Below are 26153 nucleotides of genomic sequence, written 5' to 3'. Positions count from 1 at the left end.
GCTTTGTATTAAACTTAAACCTCAGGCGTTCTGCAAAGTGCACCTAAATCTTGTTACACTAGTTACCGCTCGCATGCGGTTGCCGGGGCAGGGTTTGAGACTTGCTACCTAGTTGGTATAGCAGCAGAATTCCATCGACACTGAGCAGCCATGCCATGTCGACAAATACTGTTAAAGTGTAACGCGAGTTTCGTGATTAACAGTGGTAGAACACTGAATGTCGTTGAAAACATATTTCGACAAGGGGGCTTCTCTTCGTCAGGCCAAGTTCACTGGTCGAAAGGTTGGCTTCAGCGACATTTCTTGTTGTACCACTGCTATTCGCTCCAAGCCTCCATATTCCTGTGGAGGACTCTCTTGCTTAGGACGTGAACGCCGTTTGCCATTTCTGTTGCAATAGCAATTATATGGACACTCCAAGCGGAATTTCTGCCGTCGCCGTCGTCATCGCCGTGATGTTCCGTATAAAGTCAGAACAAGATAACATCGCCGCCGAGCGCCGTACGCTGCATCTTCGAGTGAACGCTTTCGAGGGTGACCCGACGACCGCTGCTCAATCTCGCGTGCGTGAGGGAGGAAGGCAGGGCGAAAACGTGCCGTCTTCTGTCGCGCGCGAGGGGCGACGGTAGTTGGGGGTAAACGAGCGAGATGGGAGGGCGTTCAAGTCTGGCGGCTGCATCCTACGGTGTGGCCGCGCAGGCGCCGTATCTTCAAAGCAATCTGCGATGTGGACAAAGTGCGCGCCAGCGCGGGCCTCATGTTGAAAGCTATCTGCGATGTGGAGAAACTGCGCCGAGTGCCGGTAGCTTCGTATGCGCTGTGCTTTAGACGTCTAGTTCGCGTTGAAGCGAGAGACAGTACGAAGGTCAATTCGCTAGCTCGCTGCTGCCGCGCTCCCTCACTCCAGCGTTTTGACAGCTAGTTTCCGCGGTCAACGAGTGAGATGTGTTCATGCTTACCTGCGCGCTCGTGACACCGTGCTTGTTAATTTAGTGAGTAAGCGAATGTTTACAAGTTTATATGGCCTATAAAGCTACTATCTATACTTCGTATAGCTGCCCATTAATTTGCTATCGTAATCGATGCTTCGCCTTTCGGGCGAAACTGCTACTTTTTACAGCGAAGCTGTATATGGCTACCCCGGCAAATTTTCTGCGTCCGTGCATGTACACCGTCGCGTCGGCAAAGAAAAAATTTCGTCTCCAGAGCTAGTGTAATTTTGAGTTCCTGCGTACAGAATTATGTTCTTTGGTATGTTCAAATTACAATCCGATGCTCTCATGTCTGCAGGTTGCTTTTAAGTCGTACTTTACAAATTTTGTGACGCACTTTGAGAAATTTAATTAGTTCAATAACACACTTGCGCCAGGCGGAGGGTGTAGCATGAGCATATATGCTGCATTCCGACACACCTGCGTGCGCGGGTGACGAACGTGTGCACACGATGTATCTGTCCTAGATGAGTGGGTGCTCAGTCCGTTGCATCGGTCACGCAGAATGTGTTGCGACCGTAATCTACACCAGAGCCCGACTGTTAAAAAATTATTCGGTCCTTGCACTCCGTGAAGAAGGTTAACCGGCGAAGCTGAAACGTCCTGCCCCGGTGTTTATCACTGGGTTAATCTCGAGGGTTCATTAAAGTATTTCTCATTTATGAAGTTACACACAGGTTCGGCTGCGACGGAGGTAGCGACGTCACTGACAATATGCTCGCACTCAGCCGTTGTCGCTTGCGTTCGTTGTCTCGAGTTTGCTCGGCGGCATGCGTAGCAGCATTCGCCTGCCATTGTCGCGTGCGACTCTTAGAAATGAAATGGCTAAATGAAATACCTCCTTGAGCAATGGCTCATATCCTCGTAAACACGGCCTCTACGTTATGGCGAGAGCAGAGAATTGAAATTCTACGCTAGAATGATGAGCGGCAACACAGCCAGCTGTGGAAGAAGACGACGACGATGAACGTGGGAACAGTGGCGCGAGCGCGTGCCGAGCGCCATCAAGAACCAACAAGCCAGCTGCGGAAGAAGACGACGACGTTCAAGCCAATGGTGATGATGATAGTTTTCTGCGGACAGGCGATTTCGCCTAGCCATATTAATCTTCGATTTCAAAATGACAGTGACGTTCACTTCGCGATTTCGGGTTACTCGCATAGCTTGTGGTCGACGCGAACGTGAACTGCGGCGTCGTAGCACCAACAGAAAGGGCGCGAACGATTCCGTAGACGCTACATTGATCTCGACGGTTTGACGCCTTGTGGTGGTGGCGCTTCTGCAACGTCGGCAACAGCGAAGTACATCTACTTTTACAGGGTGGAATGGGGGCGGGAATATTTAAAAAAATACCATTTAAGGCAGTGCATGTGCCAGCTCGTTCCCTCAGACCAAAGAAACCTTACAGGAAACTTCCTTGTGTCACGGGATATGGTAAATTATTGTCTGGCTATTATGTTCCAAATGTTTTCATTGTTACCACTGGTATCGATTGCGTGGGAATTATAGAACAGAAATACCTACACAAGTCCATTGGGGATGAATGGTCTCCCTTTTGGACGTGGCATGTTACGAATGATGTTTTCTTGTTTTGCTCACAGTGGTGGCATGTTTAAAGCGGCCCTGAACCACTTTTTATCGAAGTGTAGAAAGACATGGAGTTGAAAATACGCTATTTCAGGAATACTTTGCCGCAAAAATAGTGCAATGCGTCCAGCAGACGCGGAGTTTTTGGCTATCGAACACAGCCTCAGCTGTGCTCCCCCTTCGTTCTTCAATGCCTTGCACTGCGGCGAGGCCACAACGCTCCGTCCTCAAAACGTCACCGTGGCGCGCGGTTGAAATTTCCGATTTGGTGCCTACGCCGCGCTAAACGTAAGCCATAGCGGCTGTCCTCAGAGAGCCGCAGTGCGCTTAGCCAGTGGGCTCGTGGCAGCAGCCCACGGCGGCCGCGGTGTAACCGACCGCGGCGACGAACAGCAGCCGCGTATTGGAATGTGCTTTATTGCGCAATAAAGCACACAGAAAATAGTGAGGATCATGGATTTGTTGAAACGAGGGTGTTTGAGAGAAAGGCGACTTCGCGCTCCGCTTGGGAGCTCCACGCACCGCGCGTATGACAGCAAAACTTGACTGAGATGTTCACAGCAGCGTATGCTACCCGCGGACTATGTTATTTCACAGAGCCCGAGAGGTGGTTCGGGGTCCGTGAAAGTTACCCTTAATTCTATGCCAATATTCATTTATTGTGCACAGGCTGGTTCCCTGCTTTCTGCGAGACCCCGCTTTTCACACCCTTTGATTATTGGGCTGGCCTGTTATTTGTACAGTTTTGGGGAAGAAAGAAATATGTATGTATGTATGTATGTATGTATGTATGTATGTATGTATGTATGTATGTATGTATGTATGTATGTATGTATGTATGTATGTATGTATGTATGTATGTATGTATGTATGTATGTATGTATGTATGTATGTATGTATGTATGTATGTATGTATGTATGTATGTATGTATGTATGTATGTATGTGTGTATGTATGTATGTATGCATGCATGCATGCATGTATGTATGTGCGTGCGTGCGTGCGTACGTGCGTATGTATGTATGTATGCGTGTCTTTGTGTGCGTGCGTGTGTGTGTATGTGTACAAAACACTTTTCTCGCCTCCTTCTCACCTTTTCTAATGCCTGGCGAAGAGGTGGCCCCACGCTCTGCAATTGGCTATTGTGTAAGGCCACGTTCATGCTGTTCACCTCGCGAGCGAACACGTTCTGAGCCCTGAGATTTGTACCAACTCGGCTACGGCTTCGGCTGGTCCGGACACAGTGACCAAGTCCTCAGCATTGTGGCACGCAGGTTGCACGCCACCTGCACAGCGACTTGCAGTTTCTTGCCACGTCAGACCTGGAAAAATGTGAGTCGTAGCAAATCTTACATGAAGAATGTTTTATATCCAAGACAGTTTTTTTTTAAACTAGTATCACGATTTCATCTCGCCTAACAAAGCGTTATTATGTCTACCTTAGTTTATCTAATGCTTCCCCATGCTATGAATATCAGGTGATATTTCAGATGCTTAAATGTGCACAGAGTGTAGGCGTCGCACCAAATGTCGCTCAGTCTAGAAAGCTTTCATCAACCTTACTATGCATTTTTAATTAGTGGCACCTTCTTAGTGAAATTTTTTTGGGCAGTTAGCTTTTCCAACAGTGATTTTGGAGTACTAGTTTCTCGGTTCATCGAAAAAGTGAAATGCAGATGCAGATAAACCAAGACACTTTCGCCAGACGTCCACACAGGGCTGTTGTAGGGGGCAATGTGAATGTTGGAACATTGCAACAAAATAATTTTGCGTTTTATTCTTCGCCATCATTTGTGTTAATATATAAAATTATGCGTCATGCAAATAGTCAGTAAGTAGCCCTTTTAAGTTTCGTCCAGAAACTGCAGATGTCACTACCTCAACCGCATTTCATACCAGGGGGGACGCGCAACACCAATTTTCTCTGCTTTCAAAACAAACACATAAGTTTATTCGCAAGCCATATATGTGCATGATAACAGATTTTGTAAGCAAAAAAAAAAACATTTTCATATGTCATGATATTTTCAGAAATTGGGGGACATTTTTGATTTCCCCCCATTGCGACCGTACATTCGCCACTAAAGGTTCTATATTAAAGCTGTAGTCAAATGTTTATAAACTACGCATGTGGGAACGGAAAAAGTAATTAAACACAACCACATCAAGCCAACAGACAATGAAGCAAACAAAGGAACGCATAGGCGATCTTATTTGAGGGTCTCTTAGAATTGTAGAAACGTCAACCTAAGAGGAAATCATAGTTGACTGAAACAGCGGGAAAAATGGTTTCTTCGTGCACTTTCATTTTTCTTTACGTTATAATTTCTCCATTCGAATGAAGCAATAGGTAATTTCCTCTATGCTTTCTCTAGCTTCCTTGACGGTCAGCGTGATGTGGCTGTTTCTAACAAAAAAAAAAAAAAAAAAATTAGCCCTTCATTTCGCCTTCTCCTTGAAAAGCAACGAAACACGAAAAGGACTCATAATGTCACCGTTATTACTTTGCGACTTATGGCTAACCAAGGAGTGGTTAGGAGTGCAGCCCGGCGAATTCCTCCTAAAAATGTTAACACTGACCTAACATATGTTGTCGAACGCTGTGGTTTCGCGCCTGCACAGGGTGTTTCATGTAACGTGTGCCATGCTTTAAAAATTTGTCGGTCCTTCCAGTCCGTGAAGATGTTTAACCAGCGAAGCTGAAACATGCGACCCTGGTGTTTATCACTGGGTTAACACCGAGGGTTCCATAAAGTATTTCCCAATTATGAGGGCACTCACACGTTCCGCGTCGACGTAGAGAACGACGTCACTGACTGTATGCCCGTATACCGCCGATGTTGTTTGCGTTCGATCTGTCAGTTTGCTCGGCGGCCTGGTTAGCACCATTCGCCCGCCAATGCCGCTTGCGATTCTTCGAAATTAAATTGCTTCAAAATTAAATCTGTCTGTTACGATAAGACAATGAATGGCTCATGCGCCCTTGAGCGATGATTCATACCCCCGCAAACGCGGCCTCCCCGTTACGACGACAGAAGAGAAGTGAACTTCTGCACTGGAATGATGAGCACTGATCACAGTTCAGTGATAATGAGCGGCAACGCAGCCAGCTGTGGAAGAAGACGATGACGACGAATGCTTGAGCAGAGGCAAGAGCGCGTGCCGAGCACAAGCACGAGCGCAACCCGAAGGGCGCCAATGAGCCAGCTGCGGAAGAAGACGACGACGCTCGAGCCATCGTTGATGATATTACTTTTCTGCGCACAGGCAATTTCTTCCTAGCCGTATACGATTTCGCCTAGACATACAAAGTATTGCTTTTAAATATCGACGTGTTCGCTACGAGAATGCCATCAACTCAGTATTCTTGACTATCTATTTGAGCAATTCATGGTATTTGTAATAGTATTGTAGATCTTTATTTAACATTAAAAGTTTAATCGACTTTTGTAGTACTGAATGAAACACCAAATCTCTTATACGAGGTATCTCTTGGTGCCAAATTAGACACTGTTTATCGATTTATTTACTTAGTTGTTATAACCTCAGTGTTTATGCATTACAAGAGGGAAAGGCAGTCAACCAAAATGTACAAATCGAAAAAAATGCACAAATTTGCACAATTTACGAAATTGAGGAATAACCAAATCGCTTTTACCGTGAAGACAGCTCTTGTGGTATTACTTTTTTTCGGACTGCAAAGTAGGAATGAGGGATGTGAAAAAGTACCATGTGACGAGGCGCTTGTGCGCAGAGATATTGGTTCCCTCAAACATGCTGTCAATTACTTATCAAGTCTGCATGCAGATCGAAAGCACGTATAGGCCATCAGTAAGAAAAAAAATAACGAATCAAAGACGATGATGTTGGCTTTGGATTTTTGCCGACATATCTTGGCTGTTAAGCAATGAATGCACGGATGTAGAATAAATAGATCATGCCAATTCTTGAAGCTCACCAGAATTGTTGCTATATGCCGATCACGTAAAGGACGAGGATGTTTAGGTGGCAAATAGCGAAGCATTGGAGATGACGAGCGTTGCCATCATTCTTGCTTCTCGCCTATTTAAGTATTGGTCTACAAGCAACATTGATCATGCGATAAAATTAAGACCGCAGCACCCACATTCAGGGAAGAGAAATATTCCTATATTTCTGAATGGGCTCTACAACATCTAGATACAAAAATATGCTTCTAAATATCTACATAAAATGGTATTGAAATAATAATTGAAGGTGATGGTTTAAGCTCATAGCAAAATGTTACTTAGTAGCAATATTAACTTGGATAAATTCTCGTGGCGCATACGGTATATTATTTAAAGCTTGACGCATACCAGTTAAAACACACATTACATCAATTTTTATTCCCCTGTAGTGCACGTACAACTGCAATAGTTGGGCGCTTGTCCTACTAGTCTACTAAGCACATGGCATGGAACCACTAATAATTGAGTCACTCACAGTCAGTCACAGATATGCCTAACAGGACGCAAATACACGGAAAAAGAACATAGATAGCCAGAGGCACAAAAACAAATACTTAATAGTAATAATAACATCCAAAAGGACCAATCTCACTGTGAATATTGAGGTTAAAGCCGTTCGAATGAAAGCAGTGTAGGGACACGCAATGTTGCCTTCGCCGAAGTTATTCGTGTTTGAGGCGTGCACTGCAACCGGAATTCCCTATCGCACTTCTCTTAGAGCACATTGCGCCATCTAGTGGCGCAACCGTGAAGCCCACACGTAGCCTCCGAGATGTGTGGTGCGCCGGTGCGTGCGAACACTGAGAATTCTTCCGTCCCTGCCCGCGCGTGTTCGTCGCGCCGCTCTAAAGTGTGTGCTGTAGTTCTTGAGGAAACAGTGTGACGCGGTGTAGATTCCATCTCGTACCGGATATTTTTTTTACATCGAGGCTGTCTATGGCTCGGGTTCTGTGCATTTTTTTGTGTCAGTCAACAAATCTGCTTCTGCAAAAACTCAGCTCCCCAATTTGATGCAAAATGGTTTCATACTGTGCAAAAGCTACGTCTCATATGCATTTTCAGTAGAGTAGTTATCAATAGGCACCATTTTAAAAATCACTAGACTCTTAGATAGATAATACAAGTTTCTCAAAGATTTGCTGCTGTGCTACCAGTGTCGTCGCCCTCTCTTCGTCATCTTTCCACGCGCTTGCTGCCTAGTTTCCTTCCGCTCTCCCGACGTGGCGGTCCCATCGTGTGTTTCTTGTTTCCTCCGGCTCCTTAAGGTGGCGGTAGTCTTCCACGCGAACGTATGCCACAACTCAAGACCGCCGATCAGAATAAACGTGCGTGTGCGTGTGTCATTATTCGGGATTATCGCCGTAGCCGCTCAAGAGAAATAAAATTTGCGCATTAATTTGATCTAAGTTCTGTGACACCTCTATGTCTTGTGCCAAACGGCTTCGCTGGTAATCCACCTTCACAGAACTGGAATGGCGTGTGATTTGTTATTGTTTGAAGAACATCGTGAAAGATGTTACAGCCTTACATCATACATACATACATACATACATACATGCATACATACATACATACATACATACATACATACATACATACATACATACAACCGCATACATACATACATACATACATACATACATACATACATGCATATTTAAAAAGTTCCGGGGCTTTACGTTATGGCGATGAGGTTATGGTTATGAGTTACGCTGTAGTGATGGGCTTGGGATTGATTTTTACCGCTTGGAGTTCCAATGCACGGTACACGGGCGTTTGTGCCTTTGGCCCCCATCGAAATGAGGCCGGCGCTGCCGAGATTTGATCGCGCATTCTCGGGCTTAGCAGCGCGACGACAAATCCACTTTCCCACCACGGTGGGTACCTTCCTTGTGGCATATACCCATTCGGTGGGATAGGTCGAGAACGTTCACATGCCCAATGGGACGTGCCCAGTGGCACAAGCCCCGTGACCGAAGTTATCGTATACTCGGCAAGACAGCAGCCAGCGCACGCAAAATGGGGGAACATACAATCCTTTCTTTATGAGTACTCGGAGATGACGAACTCGCGTTTAGTACACATCTCACCAATGGCTGCCATTGCTCCTTTTGGGAGGCCTGCCTGGTCGATGCAACGTCCTCGCCAGAAGGCGCATAGTACGGCCTCCTCCGCGGTGAGGCACCCGTCGGCGTAACCGCAGCCGATTTCGCCCAACGAGTGGCCGACGATGCCATCCGGCTGCAGGCCAACAGCTCGGAGCAGCTCCACAAGGCCAACCTGAACATAAATACATAAACGTAAATACACATGCATCCCGAAAACCACCAGGCTCAAAAGCACGCAGAGAGAGAGAGAGAGAGAGAGAAATGATTTAATGAAAGGCAGGGAGGTTAACCAGGACTGAGCCCGGTTGGCTACCCTACACTGGGGAAGGGAAAAGGGGATAGAGAGATTAATGCACGCAGGGTGTGTGAAGAAGTGCAACGAACGAACGCACAGAGCGTTGACAGAGCCGTGTCAATGCGCCTTAATCACATCGGAGTGTTGCTCTGTCGCGCTACAAAAAAACTTTTGTTACATGCTCAACTAATGTGGTTTACCAGATTCCCCTGGTTGGCGGAAGTAAATATATTGGACAGACCGGCAGGTGCTTAAATGATCGCCTAAGGGAGCACCACATTAACGTACATAACACTATTCAAGGCCACTTGGGCATCCATTGCCGAGATTGCGACTGCGTCGGCTACGAGCCCTTCTTAGAAGATACGGAGGTTTTAGCGAGACACAGTTCACAGCTCACGCGAGAGATAATAGAAGCCGATTTCATTAGGTAACTGGGTAGTGTGTGTCAGTGCCTCCTCTATCGCGCTAACAGCTAGCGAACTCTTCTATCTGAACAGCTAGTGTTAGTAATATGTTATAGACCCCTCTATCGAGCTGACACCTAGTAAAGTCCTTTATCTAAACAGATTTTGTTAGTAATGTGTTTTTTTTTTCACGTGGCTATATACTAAGTACCAATGACTTGCTGTTAGAGAACCCTTGTTTGTGATAGCATTTCATTTTTTTCTGCGCATGCTCCCTCCTGTATATGAACACATGATGTGGCAACGGCAATAAAATATTGTTCGAAGTCAGCGCAGTGTTTGTCGTCTCTACCAGTACTTGTTGTTTCGCGCTGTACGTCATTTTTTACCACGAATTACCAACTAGCCCAAGCAACTACCCTCGTAAGATAGTAGCTTCATCGGCCGTATAAACTTGCAAACATAGGCAGACGGAAGCTCACGGCGACGACGACGGTGTCGGCAGAAATGCACCTGCAGTGTATATAATTGCTATGGCAATAAAAAAAGCATGCAGATCGAAGGTGATGTTGGATTCTTGGTTGGATTCTGTTGGATCGAGTCGTGCTCTCGCCATCATCGTCGTACAGGTTTCCTGATGCAGTTATCGTCATGCCATTGTCATCGTACGCTAGTCGTCATCATATTGTCCTCATACCGTTGTCATGACATCGCCGTGATTGCATCATACTCATGCATTCGTTGTCATAGCTGTCACACGAACGTCACGATTGCGTCACGGTCGTTCCATCCTCATCATTGTAACTTGGACATGTGACTCTTAGCATGCCACCGTCGTCATACCATCGTTGTCATGCCAATGTCGTCAAGCTGTCGTTCCAACACAATTACCACTTTAATAACGTATTTACACTGTCGTCATGCCATTGACGTCAAATAATTTTGGTTGGTCGGATCGACGTCATTCCATTTTTGTCAATCTACCTTAAACATACTGCCCTCATTTAATGAGGATTATGCCACCTTTTTTTCATGCCATAAGTCGTCATTGAGCCGTCGTCACATGCGCGCCCTCATGCGTCCGTTTTAATACCGTTGTCGTCATACGGTCTTGGTCGTGCCATCGTAGTGATTCACACTTCGTCCGGTTGTCGTCACACTGTAGGCGAAACACCATCCTCTTCATTTTTGCCCTCATGTCGTTGTTGTCACGTTCTCGTCGTTATACCACCGTCATAATTTAAACTCGACCTCTCATTGTCGTCATGCCGTAGTCGTTTTACGCACTTGTCGTTCTATTGATGTACTTCCTACTTCGTGATTCATCATCACTGCATCGGTATACAGTCGTCGTCACGCCTCCAGGTTCAAGGGTGACCCTGGCCAGCCAGTGCCATTGCGAAATGTGATGATATCCGAGTGCTTGCAGCGAAAGACTCAGAATTACCCCTACGTGTGTTATATAAACGGGAGTTCAGGAATATGGCCTGTCGGCTACATTGCTCAATTGCTATTCTTATGACCATCGACAGCCACCGTGAGATGAGTTCCGCCGTAATTTTATTTATTCCTTCCGCCATGCGTTAAAATTCCGCTGCGGCAAACGCTGCTCCAGACACTGGACTTGTGGTAAACACGTAACAAAACCTCGTAGGATCGCTGCCGGGCTCCGAGTAGGTGAGAGTGTATACTTGAGGGCTTTAGCTGGAGCACGGTTCGCTTATCTGACCTCGCGATTGTGTTCCGAGTGCTCACTTTCGACCAGCCGAACTTGAAGCGGTGTGCCAGATTGCTGCGAACAGATTAAAGTAGCATAAAAACATTGCAGACTTTCACGGGCTTAGATAATGAGAACGCGCTTTCCAACAAAGTTGTTGCTTTTTAGCGCTTGCATTTGCAAATTTCAGCATTATAGTTATTTCTGAATTATTGTAGTAATTAACCACCACACACGTACGAAAATCTCGCGCATCTGACTTATAACGTAACCCTCTTCGCTGATGATCTAAACTTCGTACTAGACTTGCTCTTCCCAAGATATTAGGAAACATCCGTGTAACACCTTCGAAAATCTTTCGCGAACAAGCTAGTGACTTAGCCCCCATTTTCACGATATGTGAATCCAATATACTGTTTCGTTTGCACGAAATGCTGACTGGGAATGATAAGCGCTTCCTGTAGCGCACCCAGGATCTCTGCCAGGGGGGGGGGGGGGGGGGTTGATAGTTTGCCAATACCACCTAACAGCACTAATTTCAAGTTCGTCACGGGAAATTGTCAAAAAATGCGCTTTTTGCGCAAGTTTGCGAGTGTGCAGACGATTGCGCGTCTCACATCTTAGTTGCAGTACTCAAAGGCGCAAGGAAAGAAAAGGGGATATACAAAAGGGTGGGCTAACTCGGCCTCAGGGGGGGGGGGGGGGGGGGGTTACAACCCCCGAACCCCCGTCGGTGCGCCACTGAGCGCTTCGTAGAACACGCGCGCAAAGCTTTTCAACGCTTACAATAATCATTTACTTAGAAGCCTGCAGTTAACTTACACTTTTAAAGTTTACCCACACACATCGCCCATGACATATCTTCAATTTACAGTAAATTTAACCTCGGCGTCCAGGTGACTTATTGGAGGGCACAGATTGAACTTTCTACGTGCTTCTAATAACGAGTGAAAGTAGCAACAAAGTGAGAATTTGCAAATAATCTGCACAATCCATAATTAACCCCCAAACGTAAAACTCTGGCAAGCACATAACCCCTAAAATATACCCGATTTGCACCAAATATGAATCTTCCGCCAGTTTCAGTTCTCCGAGGACACTCGAAAAGATTGCACGTTACCATTGTTTAGCAGCTTTGAGCACTCACGTGAGTGATGTACAGCAAAGTTCGTAATTAAACTAGACACTGAAGTTTTCTCGCACATTTCTCACAGGATGCCATTTTCTCTCTATATGTTTAAACGTAACCTCCAACTGTACCAACTGTAATGCTCCCAAGACATTGCAAGGGCAGTTTTATACCAAGGCTGTAGTTAACCTATACTATTTAATGTTTAATAGCACGTCATCAATAACGTGGCCTAATCCGTTCAAAAACAGACGATAAGTGTCACATTTAGTTCTCATTGGACAACAAGAAAACAATCCTCACATTCCATGACGGCTGTGAAGACGGAGAAATCATGTATTTAGCGAATACCGTAGTTCGCACCGTGGAGCTTAAACTGTCGCCACCCAGGCCGCATACCATGCACATTATCCCATAATATATTTGAGCGAATACGCATGGAAAGCGTGCGCACATTCCTTTTGAGTGCATCTAGGGGCACTAACAGCTTCGCCGTAAAAAAACAATGCGCCATAAGCCGTCAAGTGGCGCCATTAATGCTACTAACAACCCACCCATCTTTCAGTGAGACATTTGTTACTGAAAGTGCGTCAGCGTTGTTTTCTAAAGCGAAGCTTTCCATGCCTCTTCACTCCTCCCAGACCCCTTCACATGCCCCCCCCCCCCCCCCTCCCCATTCGGGGTCTGCCTGGTGGCCGCCTTGCACGAATGGCCCGTACCGCACTCAGTACAAACAAGCACCATATATAGTGCAAAGTCAGGAAACCAAAGCTGGCAGACGATGCATGTAGGCGCGGACGTGAGCTACGACAAATATGCCGTCGTCATCAGGCCGTCATTATTTCATCACCCGCATTCTATCGTGATCATTCCTTCGTTCTCACGTCATCGATTCGCCGTCTTCACGCCATTGTTGTCAGTGCGTTGTCATTTCGTCTTCAGCGCTACGTCATTGCCATTTCTTTGGTCATACTGCCGTCACCTTCAGTCCGTTGTCGCCATGACCATCGTCGTCAATGCTTCGTTGCCATACAGGACTTCATTGTGACGTATATATGTTCAAACTGTTGTCGCGACGCCTTCATGGTCGTACGCTTGACGTTATTCAAGCGTCACCGTGCCATCGTCCTCATGACGTTGTCATTACGCAGTCGACGTCATCACTTTGTCATCCTGCCATTCGCCATCGTCATACAGTCATGATCTCATTGCCCTCATGCGGTGGTCGTCAAGTTGTTCTTGTCATGCATACCTTAATGATCATTCCAGCGTCGTCATTCCGTTACCATAATGCCGCCATGGTCATGCCGTCGAAATCCTACCGTCGTTGTCCTCCCATTGTTTTCGTTCTCTCGCCGCCATTCCGTCATATTCATTCATCCTTCACCGTTTGTCGTCATCATACAGTTATCGCTATGCTGTCGTGTTGGTTTCGTTGTCACCTGACTATCGTCGTCATTGTGGCGTCATACAGCTATCGTAACGTGGTTGTGGTACTTTCACTGTCATTCCAGCACCTTCATCCCAGTGTCGTCACGAAATCGTCCTCATTGTGATGTCATACAATCGTGGTTATTTCGTCATTCCCTAGCCATCATTACGGTGTTCTTTCCCCCCATTTCATCATACTGTCCTTTGATTACTTCGTCGTCCTTCGAGGGATCCACATGTTCGAGCGCGCCGTGTTTATTTTGATCTAAGAGGTTCGCATTGAAAAGTGTGTCCAGCTTGGTAGTGTGCTTCGATTATGTCAAATTGTCGCTAAGCTAGAGCAGCATTCTACGCACTAAAGCAATTCCCACAGCTCACGGTATCCGTGAAAAAGCAGCCGTCATGAACTTGTCATCAGCATTATATATGCAAATCAGCCGCAAAGCAGTTCTTTGCACACTGCGTTCCGAAAATGCAGATGTTTCGTTTGTCTCACTGAAGCCCAAGAATGAATGGACACGTGCACAATGGTAAAGTGGTCCAGGCGCGCGGTCACTGGGCCTTTGCAAAGAAAAATAAGAAATTCTCCAACCTTCACCGCAACATCTCGCAGGAATTGAGTCTTGCAAGAAAGAGTGCTGAGGCACTTCGGGTACTATGGAAGTGGGCCCCAAGATTGAGGAACGCATATTCCCTTCAGCAAACACACAGTGCTCAAGGGCAGTCAGATATATTATTATATGCTATTGGCCATAACTAACAACATGATAACTAACTGTATATATCAAAATCACCTCAAACTATTATGCACGCAGAGAAACTGGATACCGAACCCATGAGTAACTTATGGCAGGCAGCATTTAAATCATGCAATTCATCACTTATACTCTCTCTCTTTCTCTCTCATTTATTAAATCGCGGAAATATAACAGACTACAGTCCCCCCCCCCCCCCCCCCCCCCATTTGACTAACCAATGAATAAGAATGCACATTATAGAGCATGAAATCGTATATAGATAATGTATTGCTTTTCGTGACTATTTTAATAACATTTATGATCGGTAAAGTTCTTTTTATTGAGGCTAAGAATATTTGAGTATGTTATGTGGTCCCACATGTAGTAATTGTTGAGATTGTATAATACACGACATCTTTTATGTTTAACGTTGTTACGCTGTTCGCTGATTGGGGAAATTGTTTCTTCAGATTTATAGTTATTCTGCGTTTTCTTTTTTCATATAACACGATGCTTACTGCGAGGTTGCGCTGTCACATTGATTTGATGTGATATGATGTGACCAATGTGATTTTACATTAAGTTCAAACAATGTACCATATTGCTGAACCGCAACAGGAGCAGGTGCATTTGTGAGGTCTTAGCAGCCTTTTGCTCCTGATCCTGTTTCTGTAACATATATTAAAAAAAGAAAAAACAACAACGCCAACTTCAATTCAAATGAAAATGCAGCTGCAGCGGCCGGGAATTACACTCGTGAGCTCTATTCCATACTAACAGCCCACTCAGCCGCCGCGGCTGCGGATAACTGCAGCTGTTCACAGATGGCTTACGTACGCACCTGAATTGCAACAATTGACGTGAAAGCTGATGTCACTGTCTCGGTGCCAGCATGATTGCTGGTTAGGATTTCCAAGAGATCGAAGCCGAACGTTTCCAGCAGCTTGTGAGACTCGTGGATGGCGCGGGCAAATGTGTCGAACTGCATCATCTGCTTTGCCATGCCAGGCCACTGGCAGCCCATGCCAGTAAAGACGAACCAGAGCGGCCGCTTGTCGGAAGGAGACCGCTCGACCACCTTCGTGAGATGCTTCTGAGTCCCATCCACGGGAACCACTGCATATCCCCGATACGGAAAACGCTTGACACTGGGTTGTCCTACGCTGTTCAGGAGGGCGTAGGCAGAATCCGGATAGGGTCCTTCTTCTTCCAATTTTTTCAGGGATTTCTGGAAAGTTAAAATGTGGAGATAGGGAATGTATGAGTTACGAGACATCATGATTCAATGTGGCTATGGAGCGTGCCATGTATACCTGCGAGGAGCCCAGATTTGCAATTATTACAATAGAGAAAGACGCTTGACCTTGTACTCAGCCGCGCAACGCTTGAAACAGCGAAGCTGGGCGATTGTAGCCCAGCATTTTCCGGAAGTGCTCGCGAACTTTTCATGTTATCACTCATGATGATGATATTTTTTTTCGCGCGTCTCGGACTTACGGCCGTCACTGCGCGTTGCACAGCGCAGCTTGCAACACCGACACTGCGTTGCAATGCCGACACCGCGTTCCAGGAGACTCCGCTCCGTAAATGCGTCTCTCTTTCTCTCTCTCTCATTTTCTTTATCTCTCTCCCGAGCAAGACGCGCAAAACCTCTTCTTCGCCTCGCAGAGCATGAGCGTGCGAACGCGCCAGCTGTGGATGAAGACGACGACGCTCGAACGCAATCATATGGTTCGCATAAATTCATGTTCTGGAACATTGGCTGTATAGCCTAGTGGTTACGACGCTCACCTTGGGATCGCGGGTACGCAGGTTCAAATCCCGCCTCGGCAAGAGAGCGTATATCTTGATACGAACCACTAATCGCGGCTGCCTTAAACTGTGAAAAAAGGAAGCCTGGAAGAAAGGCCCGATATGCGATGCACTAAAAGACGGTGTCCTAAATTAGCCCGCAAAGTGTGGCCTACCTTATTTCACCGCAGTGAAATAAGGTAGGCGAAAGGAAGACATTGCAGCATTTTAGTGGCTGTTACCATTTTGTACATGAGCGAAATGGCACCCGTAGGTTGTCTTGAGCGCCTTACATTGTTGTCTCCCTGTGTTGGCAAAGTGAAAGCATAAATTTACGTTTTCAGCTCGTTTATCCTAAACTTATTGCCAGGTCACCTCTTGAAGTAGTTAGTCTCTCAAGGTATATGTTCTAAATGCTAAACACCCATGCTCTCAAATCTTTCTTGCAACCACCCCAGCTATTTATATTGCTTCTGATACGTAGAAGTCACGCTTATTTTCTCGCTGTTTCGGCCCTATATTTCTATTACCTTGTTCGACCTCACCTGGTGAAGGGTAGCAAACTGAACCGTTAGTAGCAGTCATCCTCTAGTGATATTTCTCTGGTGCCTCCGATGTCACATGTTTGTTACTCCTTATTCCATGTATTCAACATAATTTATTTCGTTGAAATGTTGGCATTAGAAATAAAGAGATAGATGATTTAAAGGGGCACAAGCGAAACAGTTAAATTCATTAACAATATACACGTAACTCGATGCGTTATGAGCGATGGCATATATTGTACTGCGATCAGTAATTCTTGAGAACAGTGCCTCACAAGGCAGCATATTCAAGGTGTTTCATTATATGATCAAGCAAAGCGTTGTAAAGAGATGTATGGCGCGCAAGGAGCGCGGTATTCTGGTGCAGAGTTGTGGTTCGAAACAGAGTTGTGGTTCGCAGTAACACGCCAGCATTCCCGAGAATGTTGCGTCCACTGGGTTAATGCACTACATCGTTCAGCAAGAGAGAGCTGACTGAATGGGAAGGGCCAGCTCACCTGCAGCGAATCTTTGGTCCTTCCAGCCATTAGAACCAGCCTTGGCACCTCCCACGCCTCGCGTGTAAGGCAGTCGACATGCTCACCGCGGTTGCCTTCGAGAATGACGTGAACATTGGCTCCACCGATGCCAAACGAGTTGATTCCTACAAGGCCACCAGGGAAGAATGTGGGTGCATTGACGACTTCGATTCGGCCGTCGCGCAAAGAAGGGATGTGAGGGTTCGGTTCATTGAAGTGTAGGTTGGGAGCGATTTCGCCGGTTTCCATGGCCAGGATCACCTTCGCCAGCGAACAAACACCTGTGAATAAGAAACACTAATTAACATCGAAAAGGTAACTGAATTTCTCAGAAACAAAATGTTTTTCTAACAATGGCAAGACTAAAAAAAAAAAAAAACTGTCTGCCCTTCCACTGGGGTGGAGATGGAAGACCAGCGAATCTGTACTATGGTGGGAATTACGAGCGTCGTTCAAGCAAGATTTCGCCTAACTCACTTATATTTATTGCGGGATGCTGAAACTGCGCATGTGTAATGACATACGTCACTATAGGTCACGTGCCAATGTGCAACTCTTAACTAATAACGCTCTTTCTTTTACAGGTGCTGAAGTGGTGTGAGGTGTGATAATGGATGCAGTGTAATACAGAGCAGTCATCAAGTTCCTGTACTTGAAAGGCCGCACTCCAAGGGAGAAGTTCGATGAGATAAAAGAGGTTTATGGGGAGGATTCCCCATCATATGATGTAGTGAAGAACTGGCATCGTCAATTCAAATGCTCGTGGACTTCGGTGTAAACGGCTCCGATTGCAGGGCGACCCCACTCCGCTATCGATGAACGCACCATCCAGCAAGTGGAGGCCGCCATTTCGAACAATCGCCGTGTAACCGTTCGAGACCGAGCCCAAAATGTCAAGATTAGTGTGGGCTCCGTGGAAAAAATCATTCAGGACCATCTTCATATGCGTAAGGTATCCGCACGCTGGATTCCACGGCTGCTCACACCTTTCCAAAAGCAGGAGCCAGTCCAATACTCCCAGGCTCTTTTGACCATGTGCTATGGAAACCAGGAGGTTTCCAAAGCACATGGCATGTGAACACATCGGCTCCTGCTTCTTCATATGTTTTCGGTTGGAAACTTGTGGTTCCTGTGGTTGAACTTTACGTCATTCTACGCAGTTTGTTCTGAGGACTACGCCGATACCGGACTTTTCTCGGTGAGTGTTCCTATTGCCAAATCTTTAAGCTTTTCTGCCAGACCACGCTGAACGCCGCTAGGCCACCAGCTAGGCCTACTTCCCCGGCGAAGACGCTGCGGAGGAGACTGTCGTCCTCCGCGGCCGTTCTTTTTCTACCACAAGATGTCTATGCAAATTGAAGTTGAAGGGGAGGATATTACCCCCGAAGAGTGCCTTGAATCCGGATGGACCACGGCCCTTTCGAAGCGCAAGCAACAAGGCGCGTTCAAGCAAGACGCGCATGCAAGTTCAGCACAACGTGGCGGCGTTTCCGGCGGACGCTGCACTCTCGCCAGCGTGAAGAATCATCTCGCCGTCGCATCGCGACTCCCCCGCCTACCGAGGGAGCACTATAGAATCATCGTTAGACCCCGAGGTGGCCTGAACGTCAAGAATATAAGCCAAATCAAGGTGGCCCATGCCCTGGCGTTGGCAGCGCAACTCACTCCGGCCGAGATAGCCGACGACATTGTGTGTCCCAACCCTATGCAAAACATTCTCATCGTGAGTACGCCAGTCGAAAAGAACGCCCGAGCATATTCTAGAATCGAAGCAATCATGGTCGGGAAGGCCAACTATGAGGTCAGCTCTTACTTGGCCGCACCGGACAACACATGTAAGGGAGTCGTCAGAGGCGTCGATCTGGACTTTAATCAAGAGCAGCTCAACAGCATGATTGTGCAGCCGAGAAACCCCAGAGCACTGGAAGTCAAGCGCATCAAGACCACTAGAACGGTCGTCGTTCTCTTCGACGGCCTGAAGGTGCCCAACTACGTCATGTGCGGGCCAAGTATGTTACGGTGTACGCTTTACTGTCGACAAACGGATGTGTGCTACGCATGCGGAAGGTTAGGCCACCGGGCCGACGTCTGCCCGGCGCCCGAAGTTGTGATTTGCAGAAGTTGCGGAGAGCCATCGCCGTCCGAGGATCACACGTGCACCCCCGAGTGCGCCCTCTGTGGAGGGCCTCACCCTACAGCGGACAAGCTATGCAAGCAGCGATTTCAAGTTCCATATGTGGTTCGCAGAAGAAGACACGAGCGTCAGTGCGCCAAACCACCTGCGCCGACCGGAGCAGACCAGGTGCGGAGCCACAGCAGATTCCCGTCGAGAGGGCGCGCCGGCCAACCGACGCCACGCTCTTCGTCCAGGAATGGGCGCTCCTGCTCCAGAAGGCACTCGCGATCCAGGGGACCGCCTGCCGTTCGACTACAACCACCGCCCACTGGAGAGACCCGCTGGGCAGATTGTGTCAAGGGAACGTCACCCACGGTAATGAGGGAAGTATCACCACTGCCAGAGCATGGCGCGGCTAGGATCGCAGAACTCGAGCGCGAAAACGCTTTGCTAAGGAGCGCCTTTGAGCGTCTTAAAGCAGAGGTAGCCGAACTAAAGTTGGCGGCCGCGTCGCCGCCTTCGCAGTCGCCTCCCCCATCAGGGACGGTTGACATGCATATTGAGACCCCGTCGGAGACGCCTGCAGCTGGGCGCCCCGCTAAGAAGAGAGCCCTGTCCGAACCCTTACGAGATGAGGGATTAGAAGAGCTCAAATCTGAGTTTAAGGAATTCAAGACCGACATGAGAGAGTTTCAGACCGAATTAAGGAATACGCTCAAGTCACTTGGCGAGGCGTTCTCCGTTCTGAGCGTGAGGGTCGGAGCGCTCGAATCTGCGGTGGGGATTGGGTCGTCGGATTCGGCGGTTAGAGAACCGTCTTTGAAATTATAAATCATGGAGGGTCGACCTAGCAACATCGTAATTTGGCAGTGGAACTGTTGTGGATCCCAGCGTAAGAAAGCGGTCCTTCAGCAATTCATTAGATCTCGTCCTAACAAGCCGCACATTATCTTACTCCTGGAAACGTTGACGGGATCATTCACCCTATCGGGATATAGGTCTCACTGTCTTTTCGGGCAGGATAAAAGGGGCCTCTGCACCCTTGTGTCGAAGAAGTTCACCACCATAGTTCATGATCTTTCCATGAACCATACTAAGACTGAACACTTGTTAATCGAGCTCGTACCAAACGGGCAGCTTAGGAACAGCCTCTTCATTCTCAACATTTACAGTACTCCTAGGGACATGAGACAACGCTTCACGTCACTGATGTCCAAGGCAGTCGGAAAGGCGGGAGGGGCCCCACTCATAATTGCCGAATACTTTAATGCCCCACACCAGGCGTGGGGATATCACCACACTAACGCAAAGGGTAGAGATGCAGGCTGCTTCGGACCACAACCTCACTCTAATCACTGATCCCTCCTTCCCTACCCGAATTGGCAATTCATGCTCCAGAGACACCACTCCAGATCTCACCTTTGTGGCCAACTCGAGGTCGGTAATCTGGCAAAACCTTAACGAAAGTCTCGGTAGTGATCACTACATTCTCGCCACCTCGATGGAAGTCCAGAGCAGGCCCCCGAGGGAATTTAAATTCACAGATTGGGAACTTTTCCGCACAATCAGGGAGCAGGGTGCTGAGGACCGCCAGTTACCGGAGTCTTTTGACCACAGGGTAGCACAACTCAAACAGGATGTGGCTGCGGCCACCAAGTTCATAGTTACTGATCTTAAGGTGGACAGCATGGACAGCCGTCTAGCACACTTGCTCGAAGCAAAAAACGCACTTTTAGTTAGGTGGAAGGGACAAAAGCTCAACCGTAGGCTCCGCAAAAGATCGCTGAGCTGAATCGCGAGATTGAGGAACACTGCCAGACGCTCTCTAGGCAACAGTGGGAGGAGGTTTGTAGCTCGGTCGATGGCCAGATGCGCACAGGGGGCAAGTGCAACTTGCTTAAGCACCTGCTTAATGAATCAAACTCGAAACCCAACCAGAGAGGGGCAATCGACAAAATCCTCCATGTGGCCAAGCAGGAACACTCGGAACAAAAAATACTCGAAATACTCGCGGAAACATATCTGCCGGTTGATCTCTCGGGCGGCGCCGACTATCCTCCTTACGGGGGTTCGCACGCGGAATCTCTAGACGAACCTTTCAGCACGGCTGAAGTGAGGGAGGCCCTCATGGGACTGAATTGGCGATCGGCCCCGGGCCCGGACGGGATCTCTAATAGGCTCCTTCGTAATCTGGACGATGCTTCCATAAAACGCTCACGGACGAGATTAACAGGGTGTGGGAACAGGGAGCCGTCCCGGAATCGTGGAAACTGGCGTCAGTCATTCTTATCCCGAAACCGGGACGCCCCCTTGGTCGCCTTAATCTCAGGCCCATATCGCTTACATCCTGTATAGGCAAGGTGGCCGAACACGTCATTAGCAAGCGCATTTCTAAACATATTGAAGAGCATGGTCTCTTTCCGTACAACATGATTGGCTTCCGGCCGGCACTCTCGACCCAGGACACCGTGATGTTGATCAAACATCAGATTATCGACGTGCAGACGAGAGATGTCAGGGCAATCCTGGGCCTTGACCTGGAGAAAGCCTTTGACAATCTCTCGCACACGCATATTCTCAAATCTATCTCTAGTCTTGGCTTGGGGCATAGATTCCATGCATTCATCAGCTCCTTCCTCAAAAGCAGAAGGGCCACGATTAAGATAGGAGATCTCAAATCAGAACCACTCATTCTTGGCTCCAAAGGTACGCCACAAGGTTCCGTGGTCTCACCACTTTTATTCAACATTGCTCTCTGTGGGCTCTCCAAGAGGCTCTCTCAAGTCGAGGGCATACGTCATACCCTTTACGCCGACGATATCACTGTCTGGTGTACGGGCGGCAGCGAGGGCAGAGTAGAGGAGGCACTACAACAGGCTGTGGATTACACCGAGGCTTTCCTTAGTGGAACCGGACTCCGACTCTCTCCGAGTAAGTCGGAACTTTTGCTGTATAGACCCAAGAGAAGGGGTGTCAAACCTAAGGGCTGGGTCCCCCTTTCGGACGTGAATGTAAAGCTTCGCACCAGCTCTGGTCATCTCATCCCTAGGGTAGAGGTCATCAGAGTTCTTGGCATGCTTATAGAGGCTAATGGCACTAATGGGCATACCATAAACAAGCTTACAGCTAAAACGGGAAACATGGTTCGGCTTATTACTAGAGTCTCCAACTCTCGAGGTGGCCTCAGGGAGGACAATTTACTAAGGTTGTTCCACGCTTATTTAATGAGCAACATTACCTACGTTGCTGCCATGCACTGCTGGCAGGGTAATGAAAAGACTAAGCTTAATCTCCTGATCCGCAAGAGCATCAAGAGAGTGGTAGGACTCCCTTCGAGCACTAGCACGGAACGCCTCATGTAACTGGGTATTCACAACACTTTGGAAGAGATAATCGAGGCACAGCATACGGCGCAGATGGCCAGGCTCTCCTCCTCGGCCTCGGGCAGGAGCATCCTAACCGTCCTAGGATGTAATCCAGCTCTAGAAGAGGAACACAAACATAATATCACTAAGGACCAAAGGGCTCACATTACAGTCTCTCCTTTTCCCCGCAACGTGCACCCGCAGCACAATGCGGGGAGACGGAGGGCCAGGGGACAAGCCCTGCTCAAAGAAGTTCGTGCAAACCGACATTCTGCATGCTTCGTAGACGCGGCGCAGTACGGCCGATCGGCCAACTTCTCGGCCGTCACGGTTGATCATACAGGTTCTGTTCTCCACTCTGCTTCTATCAGGAACGCCACTCCCGCGAAGGCTGAGCAGGTAGCTATCGCCCTCGCTCTTCTTGACGATTCTAAGCAACAGATCTACACAGACTCACGAGCGGCGGTCAGGGCCTTTGCGTCCGGATCGGTATCAGCTGAAGCAACTCGCATTTTAGGTCATAGGGATATTTCTCCTCATAGAATCATCTGGTTTCCGGCTCACCTCGGATCGCATCTGGCCTCCATGGCCAACTTGAACGAGATCACCCACGCCCGAGCGCGCGAACTGACTTACCGCGCTGGGCAACCTGGGGGATCTTCAGACTCCAATCAAGCAGTCTTTAGGGACGTTCTCCTCACTTTTAATGAAGTCGTCAAGCATTATCAGTTGGGCAGGAGGGTCTTCCCCCTTCCTCACGCGAAGCTCTCTAGAGCACAGGCATCTACCCTCCGCATGCTTCATACCAGGTCATATCCTAGTCTTTATAACCACAGTCAGTTCATCGAAGCCCTTGATCCAGCATGCCCGGATTGTGGCGCCGCTTGTACGTTAGACCACATGCTCTGGCAGTGCCCCTCATTACGGGGTCCTCAACGCACAACCGAAGAGGAATGGAGCTCCGTGCTCAGGAGCTCAGAACTTCCACATCAACTCAGGGCCGTCCAGAGGGCCCGCGACGCGGCGGTGAGGCTCGGCCTACCCGTCCCGACGTGGGAGTTGCCCGCTGCTCTACCGCCTTGAGCGGTAGCGCTCCTCAGGAACTAAATAAAATTGTCTGTCTGTCTCCAAAGCAGATTTCTGCCGTCGGCGTCGCCGTCGGCGTCGCCGTTGCCGTTGCCGTGAGGTTCCGTATGACGTCAGTGGAGATGAAATCGTCGCCGTGCGCCGAACGCTGTATGTGCGAGTGAAAGGGCGCGAGGGACGCACGCTTTCACGGGGAGTGAACGCACGGCGAAGAACAAACGCGCGTTCTGCGCCGTGCTCCCTTAAGGGCTGCACAATCACCATATATCTAGAACAAACGCGCCTTCTTCCGACGCGCGAAAGGCCGTGGCGCGGAGGGGAAGGGAGGCCACGTTTAGCTGCGGCACCAAGTGCCTATTTAATCACCAACGCCGCACGCATTTTGTGCGAACGCGGGCAAAACGCCGACGGCGTCGACAACAGTTCTGCGTGTTGCCGGTGCTGCTGCATGTCCAAGTTTATACAGCTGATAAAGCTACTATCTTTACTCCGCATAGCTCTCTACAAATTTGCTATCGCAATTGATGCTTCGCCTTTCAGGTGAAACTGCGACAACTTTTTTCACCACCACCACTACTCATGATTATTATAATTTCTTTTCGCGCGTCTTGTACTTACGGCCGTCACTGCGCGTTGCATAGCGCAGCTAGTAGTAGTAGTAGTAGTAGTAGTAGTAGTAGTAGTAGTAGTAGTAGTAGTAGTAGTAGTAGTAGTAGTAGTAGTAGTAGTAGTAGTAGTAGTAGTAGTAGTAGTTGTTGTAGTAGTAGTAGTAGTAGTAAAATTAAATTATGGGGTTTTACGTACCAAAACCACGATCTGATTATGAGGCACGCCGTAGTAGGTGATTCTGGAAATTTGGACCACCTGGGGTTCTTTAACGTGCACCTAAATCTAAGTACACGGGTGTTTTCGCATTTCGCCCTCATCGAAATGCGGCCGCCGTGCCTGGGATTCGATCCCGCGACCTCGTGCTCAGCAGCCCATAGTAGTAGTAGTAGTAGTAGTAGTAGTAGTAGTAGTAGTAGTAGTAGTAGTAGTAGTAGTAGTAGTAGTAGTAGAAGCAGTAGTGCTTTTATTGAAGAAGGAACACCGACACCGCGTTCTAGGAGACCTGCTGCGTGAATGCGTCTCTCTCTCTCTCTCTCAATCTCATAGCGCGCAACACCTCTTCACCTCGCAGAGCACGAGCGTACGAACGCGCCAGCAGTGGCAAGGTGGTATTGGCTGTGCACGAAGAGGACGAACCTCGAGTGCAATCATATGGTTCGCATAAATGCATGCTCTGCAGGCGTGGCTGTATAGCCTAGCAAAAATAAACCCCTTCACGGGTTCTTCAAAGCACACTAAAGAAAGAATTGCCCTTATATCCATCAGGTATTAGATTTCTAACTATAGAAAATGATTACGGATTGCCTTTGGACCTCATTATGCTAATGGTTCTCCACTGTTTGTGGCGGGCTCGAATGGCAGGTTTTTTTTTGCGCGCCTGACCGTAGACCTGCACGACTAGTTTTCCGGGAGGGTGTTCCCAAATTCATCGACGTAATTAAAGACCAAGAATGCCCCCCGGATTGGCTGACGAGGATTGAGCCCTTCGCAACATTAAAAGAAACTTAAACATGACATGGCAGTGCCAGCCAAAATGTGACTGACCGCACAACACGTATGCGTGAAAGATTGAAAGTATGTATATATGCATATTTATGTATTGCTTTTTTTGGCAAAAGTTGATGCAATTGGTGTTTGCTAAGTGAAAGTTCTGGCAATAAAGAAAAAAAAACAGCCTAGAGGTTACGACGCTAGCTTTGGAACCGGGGGTACGCAGGCTCGAATCCCGCCTCGGTCAGAAAGTTTCTTTTCTTTCTTGGTAGTTTCTTGCTACGCACCACAAATTATACGGCGGGTTTAAACAGCTTCTCTGATAAGAATGTCGCACTTTCACCCGAAAGGCGAAGCATCAAGTGCGATAACAAATTAGTAGAGAGCTCAGTAAGGATAGCAGTTTTTTCAGCTGCATAAACGTGGACATGAAGCAGCACCAGCTACGCGCCGAATTGTTGTCGACGCCGTCGGCGTTTTGCCCGCGTTCGCACCGAACGCGTACGGTGTTATTGACTGTTGCCAGCGCTTCTGGCGGCGGCTAGGAGGTTTTCCACGAGATCAGAGCGGGACACTCGTCGAGCACCTCCTCGTCTCGCAACGTTCTTATGTAAATACGCATTTGGTGCCGCAGCTAAACGTCGCCTCCCCATCCCTCCTCCCCGTCCCCCCACGGCCTTTCGCGCGACGGAAGAAGTCGCGTTTGCTCTCCACCGTGCGTTCGCTCGCCGTGAAAGCGCG

General features: G+C 48.0%; 1 protein-coding gene across 1 annotated transcript in view; it reads right to left on the bottom strand.

Moving 5' to 3' along the window:
• Positions 1-26153, bottom strand: part of LOC119454055 (fatty acid synthase-like) — a 322635-nt gene that overhangs the window by 5462 nt on the left and 291020 nt on the right. Inside the window, 5 exon segments of the mRNA XM_049667895.1 lie at positions 3673-3782; positions 3785-3901; positions 8659-8848; positions 15234-15620; positions 17226-17527. Of these exon segments, the coding sequence (XP_049523852.1) occupies positions 3673-3782; positions 3785-3901; positions 8659-8848; positions 15234-15620; positions 17226-17527 (1106 nt within the window).

This window comes from Dermacentor silvarum, chromosome 5 (genome assembly GCF_013339745.2).
Source record: "Dermacentor silvarum isolate Dsil-2018 chromosome 5, BIME_Dsil_1.4, whole genome shotgun sequence".
In the NCBI taxonomy this organism is placed as follows: Eukaryota; Metazoa; Arthropoda; class Arachnida; order Ixodida; family Ixodidae; genus Dermacentor; species Dermacentor silvarum.
Note: the sequence above shows the minus strand (reverse complement) of the source record. Positions and strands in the feature narration are given on the sequence as shown.